Genomic DNA, 14,401 nt, shown 5'->3' with positions numbered 1-14,401 from the left:
GAGCATTGACTGGGGATTTTTATGAACTAGAAGTTAGAAGAAAGAGGGTTTCGCTATGTTCTCAAGGTTGCAAATCAACCTTTTGATTATATGCAGCATTCTGAAAATTAAATCCACATGTCACATTGCGTTATTTGCTTGTTCAAAAATTATCTTCCCCAAGAACTACACCTCGGTTGTGGGAGACACGCGCGGGGCCTTCACCCCCGGGTCAGACATAGAAGATTCTCAGAGTAGCGCGGACCTCTGTACACTTTTGCATAAATTTTGCCTCTTGTATGACCGATTATACCTTTAAAACTCATACAAAATATAAGTTTAGCTGTTTAAGTTTCGTTTTATTTTGTTCGTACCAAGTTTTGGTGCGACTATCGAGCCGAGTAACGTGGGAGCCTTTAGCAAGAATATAGGGCTCGCTCGTTCAGCTGACAACTACGGGGGTCAAATTGTTTCTAGGATACAGTTTTGAAAAAATTTTGACTGAAACTGTTTCGCCGGCCAATTGAAATCGGTGCACTTGCGTTTAAATTTTATTTGTTTTATTGTTTTGTGGGGTTCCTGGTGTTTAATGTTGCTTGCCTTGTTTATATGACGAGCATTGACTGGGGATTTTTATGAACTAGAAGTTAGAAGAAAGAGGGTTTCGCTATGTTCTCAAGGTTGCAAATCAACCTTTTGATTATATGCAGCATTCTGAAAATCAAGTCCACATGTCACATTGCGTTATTTGCTTGTTCAAAAATTATCTTCCCCAAGAACTACACCTCGGTTGTGGGAGACACGCGCGGGGCCTTCACCCCCGGGTCAGACATAGAGGATTCTCAGAGTAGCGCGGACCTCTGTACACTTTTGCATAAATTTTGCCTCTTGTATGACCGATTATACCTTTAAAACTCATACAAAATATAAGTTTAGCTGTTTAAGTTTCGTTTTATTTTGTTCGTACCAAGTTTTGGTGCGGCTATCGAGCCGAGTAACGTGGGAGCCTTTAGCAAGAATATAGGGCTCGCTCGTTCAGCTGACAACTACGGGGGTCAAATTGTTTCTAAGATACAGTTTTGAAAAAATCTTGACTGAAACTGTTTCGCCGGCCAATTGAAATCGGTGCACTTGCGTTTAAACTTTATTTGTTTTATTGTTTTGTGGGGTTCCTGGTGTTTAATGTTGCTTGCCTTGTTTATATGACGAGCATTGACTGGGGATTTTTATGAACTAGAAGTTAGAAGAAAGAGGGTTTCGCTATGTTCTCAAGGTTGCAAATCAACCAATATATTGTTTGTTTCATTATTTAGTACTGGCCAATAATTTATCAGCCATTCTATGTCCAAATTTTGCAAAAAAGGCAGTGAGAGGTTATAGAGGCCCGTTAGGTAAAAAGGGAAAATGCAGATGACAAAATTTGGCAATTACCCCCCTTTAGATTAGCTTAAAATTCCCTTTTAGTACCATTTCTTGGAGTAATTTCGACACGTTGAGCGGTTGACAATTATCCGACGAAAGACCGAATTTTCCGGAGCCCCCCCAAAAGCCCCACAATTTCCGCCACTGGTGTAAGTTCTCTTCAAGATAACAGAAAACAATTCAAATCTTTTTTGATGTGTTGCTTCATCATAAACTTAAAACAGAACAGAATAGAAAAATTAATTACTCAATTACGCTTTAGAGATAATTACTCACAGATCGACAATATTTTGACATTTTTCTTAAATTTAAACGATGTCACAATAAAAAACAACTTTTGGCTTTATTGAAGTTACAATATACAAGTTTCGAAATGTATTCTAATAACATTTTAGGAGGCAAGACTACTTTATGCTACCAAAATTTGCTAATCGTGCATTCTTGGAAGTACAATCGTTGTAGAAAAGTTATATACATACGCTGGCCCGTTTAGCGTTGAGCTGTAAGTGGGTACCTGTATGCCTTGGAAAGGACAAGTAAAAATCGGTATTTTTGTTGACTGCTGTACCCTTCCTACAATGGGCCTGATTTATATACATAGATACTTATACTGAAGAGCGAGTTATTCACGAAACATATAAATAAATAGATATGTATGTATATTATTCTACGTACGTTGGTATTTACACAGTTAATATATTAGTAACAATGCTCTTATTTATGGAAATGCATGACCTTCTTCTCGCAAGAAGTCCTTTAAAATCTTGGCTGTTACAATTATCAACATATCGCAGTCGGATTTATTTATTTTCAACTCTTTACCGTAGTTCTGATTAAGGAACAGGGAAATCATTTCGGCAGCCTCTTCGTAGCCTTCCCCGTGCGATGCTAAAATTTCGATTAGAGTAATATCCTCTTTCAATACTAAATTCATATTTTCTGCATAAACGGACGGTAATTTTGTATTTCTAAACATTGCTAGCTTTTCTGCAATTGACCCATTTTTTAGTGAAGCTAGTAAGAATTTATTCAAACTTTTCAAATTAACGTCTACTGCAACTTTCTTTTCGCATGGGCTCTCAACTGGTTTCAAACAAATGGGTTTTCTTTTCCCTTTTTTCCTTTTAGAACCCTTACTCATAGCCATTTCCTTCCTCTTTTTATTCAGCGGGGCATGTTGTGATTCTGTTTCGCTTCCAACTGCAGTGCAATTTTCGCAAAACCACTTGTTCTGCCTTTTTATTACTGCTTGGACACATTCTACGTGAAACCATTCATTACAACTATCACAAGCAATCATTGGGGAACCGTTATCAGGCATTTTACAGTTACAGAACAAGGGAACTTCGATTGTGTAGAGTGGCCCACGGTGTGACTTCGGTGTTCCGTCAAGACAAATCGTGAAGGTATCAAAACTAGAATTTTCAAGTGCCACAACAAGCTGCTTTCTTAGAACTTTATAATTAAAATTGATTTTTTGGGGGTCAGCACCCTTAACAAGGGCGAATGCGTAGCAAATAGCTGCCACTCCACTGTCAGCATTTTTGCCTACAGTTTTAGTATCAGCTACATCAATAACAAGTTCACTGATTGGTAGACTTCTTAGCTTAGCGGCATATTCTTCAATAACGAGACCATACCTTATTTCTCGCGTTGCACTCCTATAATGCAGTCTTCTAGCACAGTCATATAAAGTGACGTGACCGTTGGGTGAAAAAATATTTGATAAGGTTCCCCAGTGGACCCACGTTTCTGTAAGCGCAGTGAGTGGCACAATTTGAATAAATGGGCTTCCATCCCCTCTAAAGTTACAGTTACCTTCGATTTTTTGAAATCCCGTTGATTTGGAATCTTGGGTTGATTGCAAAATGCCCATAGCCGCATTTATAACTTCAACGCTAATAGGTAAACATTGCTTTATCTGCTCCTTGTGCATGCAGTCAAGTCCTAGTGATGGGAGCCAAGGCTCGATAATTTTACTCGATTTGGTGAAGAGTAGGTCCCCATCCGTTTCTACAAGATTTGTTAATGGTTCATCTAGTGATTCGCCATCTTCCCTGCATGGTGAAAATACCTCTGACATACCATCCCAGTCATATTTTGTGGGGGGGGATTCGCCATGATACGGCTTAGTACCACATACACCAGGTGATAAATTTTTAACTGGACTTAATTCTGAATCGTCTACACATTGTTCCAATTTGTGGTCAAGTTGACTTATTATGGATAGGCTTGGTGAATGCATTTCATTTGGAGAAGTCAGGCTGCTCATACGGTATTCAAAAGGGGAACAGTCAGTCATTACCGATAGAGTTTCCTCTTTAGATCTAGAATTCACTAGCTTGGACGGGTCACTAGACACAGTCATTCTACCGAAAGTATCGAACTGCACCTTAAGTCCTGTCGCATTCTCTATGTTTAAAACTCTATTGAAATTCGCATTTTCATTGTTTAAGTCAATTAGAGAACGAAACATGAAAATATGGGTTAGAGGATGCATTTGGTTTAGAAAATGCATATTCAAATCGTAAACACCATGAAGCTGTTCTGCTGCTTCACTGTTGATTTTTCCAAAAAGCTCTTTTACACATGCAATCCTTCTTAATGATTCTACCTCCCTTTTTGTATTGGACTCGTGTAACCTGTCGAAGAGTGCTAAGTGAGAGTCACTCCCTGTTACTGGGTGTACATCATTACCGTTTTGTGGCGTTTTGGACAGGCCATGACTTTCAAGCCAGGGTATCGAGACTTGTAAAGAGTTATTGACAGCCAGTTCGATATTTTCATGTGTAGCTTCTGCAGCTCTTCCTGCATATGGGGCGAATAAACCTGGGTGACGCCTGTTTCCGAAATTGGCGACCATATGAGCCATGTCATTTATTAAGATGTTAGGCCGGTATTTTAGGCTCCGCAAAATGTCTATATAGTCACGTGGACTCTCTGACCTGAGAAGAAATTTAACAGCATAAATTATTCCATGTTTACACGAAAGCGTTAGCCATCCACCCGAACAACCGAACATTTTTTTGAATATTTTGTTAAACTGTCCACTTTCACCCTGTATGCTTCTTTTAATACGATTGACTATGTCTAGTTTTGAGCCTTTAGTGCTTATACCAATCATTTCAGCGGTATCTTTTACATCTTTTAAGTTCCCCTCCATTACAGTGTTGAGCAGCCTTTCCTCTGTCAATTCACGGCATTCACATTCTGGTTCCTTCGTGTTGGTACTTAATTTTCTATACTCTGTGTTGAATAGAAAATTATTTTTTCTTGTTTTAGGGCCAATATACGGCGCCCAAAACGATAAGCTAGGTTTTAGTCGCAAACTGGGACATTCTCTTGATCCAAAACCTTTGCTTAAATGATGTTTTTCTACATTTTCCCAGAAATAAATACAGTCAACTTCTTCGTTTAAGTTTTCTTCGTTCAATTGCTGTTCATCAGTAAAACGATTTTTGAAAGCTACCTTCCTATTAACATCAGCTATCAATATAACGGGAAAATAGCCACATTCAACACAAGTAAACTCGTAGCTTCTATCACTTAATGCTTCAAAATGTATATACGCATTCAAGAGTGACTGATTATCAATATTTGTACTGTGTATTCCTGCAATTATTTTAGACGCTGTCCCTACTGCTACATGATTTTTTAGCGATTCGCGCAGATACAAACATATGTCTAACCCTACAATCAAAATATCATTAAAATTGTGCAACCCATCTGAGTACTCTTGGTATCTATAAAAATTACAACAAACATTGCACTTTTTGAAAAATGTTTCTACACCCTCAATGTAACCATCCAGCGTCAGTATTCGAGCACGAAAAGTTATCCTAAACGGACCGGTAAGTTTGGCGTGACATTCATGACAATCAATTTCGACCGGCATCAGCACCGTTGGAATGTTTTCCCTTTTTAACGGTTTTGAAGCACGAGGGGCTGTGAAAGGGATACGTTTTTGACTTCTCATGTAATCAATCATTTTTAGAAGAGATTCCTCAGTTTCGGGTGGATATAAAATCGTTTTATCACTTGTTGGTTTCAATATTGTTTCTTCATCAGATACATAATCAAGATTTGAAGGCTCCTGGTAATCATATTGATTTGTTTTATTGTCATTTAATTTTTCTGTCTGGTGTAAATACCAAAGAGACATTGCTTTGTGCAAACAAAAAAACCTATTTACATTACATCTACAGTCCAGCTTTCCACTTACTTTATTATACGAGACTACATAACGTGATCTAACAGGAAAGTTGCTATAGTTCCCGTCAAAGACAGATAAATGCAAATAGTTGTTGTCATCCCACTCAACAATAGTAGGTGATGTCTGAACCTCTGATTGCCATTTTTTTTCGAGACATTTTTCAATAGTTTCATCGGTTAAAATTTTGAATCTTTCAACACTAGACATTTCTAAAAGTTTTTCTTCTTGCAACGTAAAAGTTTCAGGAAACGATGCATTATTAACTTGCATTAAATGGTAGCATTCTCTTGCTGTCATCCCTGACCTAGCGGCTATTACCATTTCCTCCCTGCATAGCTCACTTTCACAGTCTAGTTTTTTATCTTGATTGACATGAAGTACCTTTTGAACATGCAGTGGAAAACCTATTCCTCCTTTTTTAGATTTTTTGACCATATAAAGCCCTTCTACGGGATCACAGCATACTGCTGTAGCTTTGCTTAACAGCCCGTGTATTGCCTTTTTGTGCCGACTAATGCTTTTTTGATGCATTGATTTGCCACAAATGTCGCAATTGATTCGTTCGGCCTTGTCACGTACCGCTCGAATAGGATTGATTTTGTTCTTTGTCGTGTCAATTTCCCCGAAATTCCCCTGCGTTAGAACTTCCTTTTTTAATGTGCGTGCGGGTATGAATTTCGTGTTTTTGTCGGTCTGTTCATCATGACCCCCTAAGTGTACCGTGAAAAACCGTTTTTGTTGAATAATTTTTAGGCATTCCGGACAATGATAGTGGTATGTATCGTTTCTGGAAAATTTCTTTTCAAGATGGATTAATTTACACGGCAAAATACGAAAATTTCTCCAAACAGCCATTTTATTTTCATCTAAGTGGGTTTGCTGGATGTGACGGAATGCTTTAGAGATAACGGAGAAAGTGAGAGATTGCGAGCACAATGAACAGTGGAAATGTTTACCCGTTTGATTACAATTGCAGCATGCATCATGAGATTTGCTGTTTGACAGAATGAAATTTTTAGGAAATAAGTTTACTTCCTTGTCAAATATTGATGGGTGGGTACCTTTATTAATCACTGGTTCCGCTGTGCCTTTCGACTGCTTTATAGGAGTACCAAGAATTTTCGGAACCTCGTTCGCAACATTCTTATTTTCGCTTACTTCTACTAAGTCAACATGAAAGTCTTTTCTATCTAAATGTTTACCAAAATTCACGCCTGAATCGGCTCTTTTAGTCGGATGCTCATCTTCAATGTTAGAACTTGGGGTATTGAAACTGTTATTGTCCACCTTTTGGGAAGCGAAACTTTTTGACGGTGGTGACAAATCAGTTGTTAGACTTAATGAGCTTTTAAGTACATTTATATCTATTTTCCTATCTAAGAGCCATTTACTCACTGTTATTCGCAAAAAATCATTATATAATGACAGTTCTTTCAAATAGCGGTAACCAACGTTCCGTATGTCTGTTGTTCCACGCAAAGATAAAAATGATGCTTCGTCATATGCTGCTAAACACATAACGATGATACAGGCTACACCACAAATATGGGAATCAAACTGGAAGGGGTAAAATGACCAACACTTACTTGAACAGTGATGTGTGTACAAAGATTTTTGTATGGTGTAAGTAGAAGGACCATTATAATGGCATGTTGATATCTTGACAGGAGAAGGGTGATCTTTCTTTAATCGACGAATCAAGCTTTTAAATACTGCTAGAAAGTCGTTAGGAATAGGCCAGCCAAGTGAATCTCCGTAGTAAAGTGTGTTAATTGTTGTATAATACACACCAAGTGCAAAATGATTCCCAAATTGAGAACCGTCGCTAGACTGTCCGACAAAAGTTTGCTGACTATCAAAACCTACACAAACCGCCAGAATTATTTTTCTAGGCAAATTGTCCTTAAATTTCTGCGTTATTTTGTTCGCTAAGCCGTCTATACTGGATTCAAAGTTATAGTAAACAGCAAATGTGTCTTTGATATCATGGTTTATAAGATTTGCTATAGAATCTATTATACAATCATTAATCCATCTTTTCCCAACTAGAGTTTTTAAATCATGAACAGATAACTGCAAGGAGGGATACTCATGATTGTCGGGCCTTTCCTGTACTTTTGTAATCAAATCGCGGGCAGTATCTATATCAGGCCTTTTTGTACCTGGGGGGTGCTCAAAAAAGCCCAAAACCTTTCTAAGCCATCGATTTTCGATCTCTATCTCATACTTAATTGCTTTTTGCTTTATGAAATTTCTGCAGACTTCAAGGGAATTTAAGTCATGGTACACATTACCATACATAACCGCATGCTCCTGCCTTGTTGTGTCATAAAGCTGCTTTAATTTTACGACCATACTGTTGATATGTTTTTGAGGCGGTATGGTCCTAAAGTGTTTGTCTACGGATACGTTTGTTAATAAAGGGACACACTTACGTATAATGCTAGCAACTACTGGCGGGACCTCTCCTTCTGCAGCAATTCTACGGGCAGGATCTTCCATTCTCTCGGGCTGCTTCTCCAGGTCAATTGTCTAAGATATTAAAGTATCAGGTTATAACATCATAGCTACTTTTAATAATTCTGAAAAGTTATTTTGGGAAACAGAGAAATGTAAAAACTTGACATTACAGAATGCGAGGGACAAATCACGTTAAGAAAATCTCGTACATCTTAATAAAAATCCTATTGTTTTATCTGAAAATCCCTAGAAATACTTTTGTTCTCGGCAAAATATCATGCGCCATTTGCAAGAGTGAATCGCCCCTCGACAGGATGTAGAAGCCGTCTTAGAAAACACAGTACCTCACGGACTGTAGCTCGGCTAGCAACTATTGGCGAGACCTCTCCTTCTGCAGACATTTTGAGGGCAGGATCTTCCATTCTCTCGGGCTGCTTCTCCAGGTCAATTGTCTAAGATATTAAAGTATCAGGTTATAACATCATAGCTACTTTTAATAATTCTGAGAAATTTATGCTAGGTAACAGAGTGATGCAAAAGCTTGACATTACAGGATATAGAAGTCGGCTTAGAAAACAATACCTTACAGACTGCAGTTCGGTCCTGTTTCTTGGGTCCACCGCCATTTAGACTCACTGCAACAGGATCTGCAATTTAAAAATTCAACTGTAAATTCAACCGAAACATATTGTTATTATGTTGAAAATTTCTAAAGATTTGCGTTAATGTTACAAAATTTAAGCTGATACCTTTTTGTTCTGCTGCTTCAATTAGCAAGCTTGCCCAATCGACGATCTCTATTCTGTGGTCTGTAGAAGCTAGATCAGAAAACATTGAATCGTTTAAAGATCATCATTTTCAATTTCATTCTCTATTAAAAAATGGAAAAATTTTTATATTTTCAAATTTAAGTCTTTGTTAAAAGTACAGTTATTTTTACTTTGCCAAGGGACATTATGTTTTGCAAAACGTCTTTTCATGAGCGATTTAAATCTTACTTCAATTGGCAATTTTCAAAGCAATCTGCAACTGTAAAATTAAATCAAAGAGACATACCGTTTTTTCCTCTTTTCTTCTTCTTCTTCGTTGGCTGTTTACCAATTTTGGCACTTGTTTTTTTTATCTTCAAGAAAGTATAAAAAGTAATCAGTGGGTAGTTTATTAACATTTATAAACAATAATGATACATTGCATCTTTTAAGAGAGCACAATTTATGATTGTTATATTAATTATTTTGAAATCACGGTATTCTGTTGCTGGAAGGGCATAACGTTTAAAGGGGGTGGGTAAAAGTACCTTGTTAGCCATATCCAAAAACGTAGGAAACATTTGAAAAATGGGGGGGGACACACATATAGTCATAAAAGGGGCACCTCGGTAAGCTGTTTATAGGCACTATACTTCTGAAAATTAGGGGGCTGCCCTCAGACCCCCTAGGTTCCTAGGTCTATGACCAAATCACAAACAAATCAGTTAAAAAAACACCGGAGTGTCCGAATGTATTTGAAAAACTACAAACAAAGCTACCTGAATCAATCAATTATATCAACTTACAGTGCCGTTTTTGTTTTGCAGCCATTTCCAGGGTATCTGGACCGCTCCCACGATTATTCCCCTTCTACTGTCAATTTGCAACGGCTGCGGCTGCTTAACGACTTCTCTGCTACTCCATCGTCTTTTCCTGTATCAAGGGAAGTCGTTTGAATTTGTAATCAGGGTTATCTTTACATAATGTAGGGTATCTGAATTTTCAAATCAAATCAAATGAATTGTATTAAAAACGTTTCTGAATTAATGTTTAATGGAATCTAAAAATGACATACACATAGCTGGTTCTTTTTCTTTCACCAATGTGTGTTACCTTCAAAGGCATGGCTTCCTTTTCAGCTTTGACCGATTGTTTGCCTGAAGAAAAAAAGAAAAAATTGTCAGTTAAATAGGGAAAAAATTGGAACAATTATGATGAGCGTAGACTTGAGATACGCCGGTATTTTCAAGCTAAACTATGATTTTAAAACCATCAGGCCGTAACGATTAAGGCTCTTTCTGACATTACAAAATCCAAGGCTAAAAAAACACTCTCAAACAAACGCAAATCGACTCTTGAACTGACTTTTATCTCATTCAGATAAGAGCTGCTATCTCTCAGGTGCATGTGCTTTACAGTTTCTTTCGTTAAAAACTCACCGAGAGGGTTATGGTTCTTCAGCTCCCTCCAAATGAATGCAGGGCATACCCTTGGCCTTCTCGTCTTTTCTGTTTCTTCAACCTCGGCTTCGATTTTCGCAAGTTGATCCACGATTAACGAGACGAGTCGTGGCAAACCAAAGTTAGCACTTAAATGGACGCTGTCTTTGTTCGACCAAAGTGAAAGGTCCCAGCGATCAAAATGCTCCTCCGCATCATAGAATGCAACATTTGAAGCAGACGCCTCTCTTGCCATCATACGATTGTAATGGCCGAGTCGGACGTCTGCCTCATCGAGCCGCGGCAGGATCGACACTACAAGAATCTATAATGAAAAGGCACTTGAATTATCTTGATTTATTCGAGGAATTCCAAAATTGCATTTTTTGACAAATGATAATAAATAGCTAACAGTTTTTCAACAAGATGTAGCTATGTATGAAGTAATTATGAGAATAAAATTCATTTTCACATTATGATAGTAATTATGATAATATTACAGCCTCCTTAAAAAGAAACATTTTGCAATTTTTGCATGAGAACCTCCCCCCTTCCAGCTTGTGCTAGAGTCATTCTTTAAAAAATTTTTTCGAAAATTTTGTCATATTTACCCAAAACAATGTTGTACAATGAAATGGTTTGATAATGTTTGCAAATTCTAAAGTCGGGCAGTTATTTGAGACTAGACACATACCTGTGCAGTCGGGAAAAACTTTTTGACTGTCGCAAGCAAATAACAGAAATCATCCTTGGCTCTATCCAAAACCATGTGTTTAGCCAAATCGTTGGTACCGACCACCAACGTAACGCATTTTGGAGAGCATTTCTTTTTTAATGCTTCACCGACACTGGCTAGTTCGGTTGCAACATGTCTGAACTGGCCTCCAGGTGTAGAATTGACGTACCAGTCATCTGGACAGTCAACGGTCCCATCCACAACTGGTCTTAGTTGGGAGTCGGAAAAGATACAGACCTGTTAAAGGGAATAACTAATGTTATACGGCGCATGATAATCAGGCGAATCATTAGAAACTTTATACAGTTTTATATGATAGTGTATAAACTGAAAGCTAAAAGATGACTTATATTTAGCCTCGGTCACAAAACTAAACTATCAAGCAGCAGGTTATTAAGAAGAAATGTTCTTCTACGATTTTTTCACAAAAATATCCGTTTCTTATTCATATTTAATTGTAAAAAACATCTAATGGGTGTTAACAATTAGTTCATATAGTAGCAAGCGATAACAATTAGCGGTTTTGAATGTTACATATAGAAATTTTTACAGTATATGAATTTTGTAAGGCTCCTGTCTGTAATTTTGTGCATAGTTACTTACTGTTTCCTCGGAAAATCCATTGGCAGGCTCTAACGCCATATTTTGTTTACCCGAAGCGCCTTCCCGCCATCTATTTGCCGGTGGTCTCCAGCCTTCTCCTTTCAGATCTTCCCCTCTCCATCGCCATTCATGTGCAGCGCACCCGACGAAATCTATGATTCCAGCACCGTTATGCCGTTCACGCTTAATGTAGGGACGAACCCTCTTCTTCACTACAATACCGCGCATTGTAGTACACTAAACTAATCTGCATACCGTAATCGGACCTTATATACCTGGAACACGTGCAAGAATGGGAAATACATCCAAGCTTAACTAACCAATCATTTTCGAGAAAATTTCGGACACAAGGCCAAGTCCAATAACCACCTGGCCAATGTCGTGATTGGTTTTGGCTTCTGGTCTGGATATATTTTGGTCGTTTCCTCTCCCTACCAGGTATTTCCGTAAATTGGCAACCCCGTGCAAATACTGAAATTATGCAGTATGTCAAGTGGCAAGTTGAAACTCTCGATTCTACCTTTATTGGGCTAAAAGAACGTTTTTACGCAAGGGATTGTATCCACATCCAGTTTTAAAAGACGTACCACTTTTTAAGATGACTTTATTTTGGTAAACCCAAATATTGGGGTATTGTTACCAGATTTTATCAAGTTGATCAGATCATACTGGATACTGAACCTAAAATATGCGATGCAGTCTGAGGATCAATAAAGCCAGTTAATAACACTAAGAAATTGAATGATTTGATTCAAAGTTTGTCCCTTAAAATAAAGCTTATTTTCGTATAGAACTGTAAATAATCTGTAGTCCTATAAAGTGCGCCATGCTTTTTCTGATAAATGAAGGTACAATGCTGTAAAAGATAGTAACGATGAAGATGAAGAAAAAATAGTAACGAAAGATAAAAGTAATAAGACGAAGAAAGAATCTTTTCAACGTGAAAGCGTCAAATATTTTCATTGTAGCAGAAACTTTGTAAATTTAAACAAATTTCATATCAACAAAGTTAGTGAAAATCCTTTCTTGGTAATATTTAGATTAAACATTCAAAAATGAGACACACTAGATGCGCGTTAATATTTCATTAACGAGCATTAACCACAAGTTGATTAACTAATTCTTTGCTTTTACTGCACACAACAAGAACTAAAACTAAGTTGATATATACTGAAACTGTGAAAAAATTTTCAAAGGATTTTTCAAAGTTTAGAATCAATTTCAAAGCAAAAGCAAAAGGGAAATCTCGCTGGAAATCTCATTAGCTAAAGGACTAGAAACGACAACACATACAAAAAAGATTGCGCGTACAAAAGATTCATGGAAAATCATATAATTTCACAAATTCATGTCACATCCCGGTGTCGGAAGTCCAACCAACAAACAGGAAGATATTGCTGTAGTCTATCCTCATTACACCGACACGAATCAAATTGTAGCACTCCCGTACTCCGATAAAACAACTCCTACAATAATGAATTTTTTCAAAACTGTATCCTAGAAACAATTTGACCCCCGTAGTTGTCAGCTGAACGAGCGAGCCCTATATTCTTGCTAAAGGCTCCCACGTTACTCGGCTCGATAGCCGCACCAAAACTTGGTACGAACAAAATAAAACGAAACTTAAACAGCTAAACTTATATTTTGTATGAGTTTTAAAGGTATAATCGGTCATACAAGAGGCAAAATTTATGCAAAAGTGTACAGAGGTCCGCGCTACTCTGAGAATCTTCTATGTCTGACCCGGGGGTGAAGGCCCCGCGCGTGTCTCCCACAACCGAGGTGTAGTTCTTGGGGAAGATAATTTTTGAACAAGCAAATAACGCAATGTGACATGTGGATTTAATTTTCAGAATGCTGCATATAATCAAAAGGTTGATTTGCAACCTTGAGAACATAGCGAAACCCTCTTTCTTCTAACTTCTAGTTCATAAAAATCCCCAGTCAATGCTCGTCATATAAACAAGGCAAGCAACATTAAACACCAGGAACCCCACAAAACAATAAAACAAATAAAATTTAAACGCAAGTGCACCGATTTCAATTGGCCGGCGAAACAGTTTCAGTCAAAATTTTTTCAAAACTGTATCCTAGAAACAATTTGACCCCCGTAGTTGTCAGCTGAACGAGCGAGCCCTATATTCTTGCTAAAGGCTCCCACGTTACTCGGCTCGATAGTCGCACCAAAACTTGGTACGAACAAAATAAAACGAAACTTAAACAGCTAAACTTATATTTTGTATGAGTTTTAAAGGTATAATCGGTCATACAAGAGGCAAAATTTATGCAAAAGTGTACAGAGGTCCGCGCTACTCTGAGAATCCTCTATGTCTGACCCGGGGGTGAAGGCCCCGCGCGTGTCTCCCACAACCGAGGTGTAGTTCTTGGGGAAGATAATTTTTGAACAAGCAAATAACGCAATGTGACATGTGGACTTGATTTTCAGAATGCTGCATATAATCAAAAGGTTGATTTGCAACCTTGAGAACATAGCGAAACCCTCTTTCTTCTAACTTCTAGTTCATAAAAATCCCCAGTATAATCTTTTAAAGGTGAGCTACGCGAATGTCTTTCATGTACGGCTGTTACAACATGGCCGCTTGCTGAAAGTGTATGGCTGAATGTCTACTGGCCGAGAAGCCGCTGTGACTTGAAATAACTTTCATCTATCATCGCGACGATAACGAACCGAAACGGCTTTGGCGGCACTTAAGAACATAATCTTGATTGACAATCCCTATACTGGGGCTGGACCGTATACTGGGGCGCCTTATACTGGGGGAAACGTTACCAATATGGT

At 37.9% G+C, this 14,401-nt stretch overlaps 1 protein-coding gene across 1 annotated transcript; it reads right to left on the bottom strand.

Moving 5' to 3' along the window:
• Positions 1 to 57: 57 nt before the first annotated feature.
• Positions 58 to 14,398, bottom strand: LOC135683651 (uncharacterized). The gene is made up of 10 exons (XM_065198962.2): positions 11,602 to 14,398; positions 10,957 to 11,235; positions 10,263 to 10,587; positions 9,899 to 9,980; positions 9,630 to 9,756; positions 9,131 to 9,197; positions 8,824 to 8,892; positions 8,657 to 8,721; positions 8,419 to 8,526; positions 58 to 8,146 (listed from the first exon to the last, which is right to left on the bottom strand). Exons 1-10 carry the CDS (start codon positions 11,827 to 11,829, stop codon positions 2,120 to 2,122), a joined length of 7,377 nt encoding a protein of 2,458 aa, XP_065055034.2. The 5' UTR covers positions 11,830 to 14,398; the 3' UTR covers positions 58 to 2,119.
• Positions 14,399 to 14,401: the final 3 nt, after the last annotated feature.

This window comes from Rhopilema esculentum, chromosome 5 (assembly GCF_057945365.1).
Source record: "Rhopilema esculentum isolate cy_ngs chromosome 5, ASM5794536v1, whole genome shotgun sequence".
Classification (NCBI taxonomy): domain Eukaryota; kingdom Metazoa; phylum Cnidaria; class Scyphozoa; order Rhizostomeae; family Rhizostomatidae; genus Rhopilema; species Rhopilema esculentum.
Note: the sequence above shows the minus strand (reverse complement) of the source record. Positions and strands in the feature narration are given on the sequence as shown.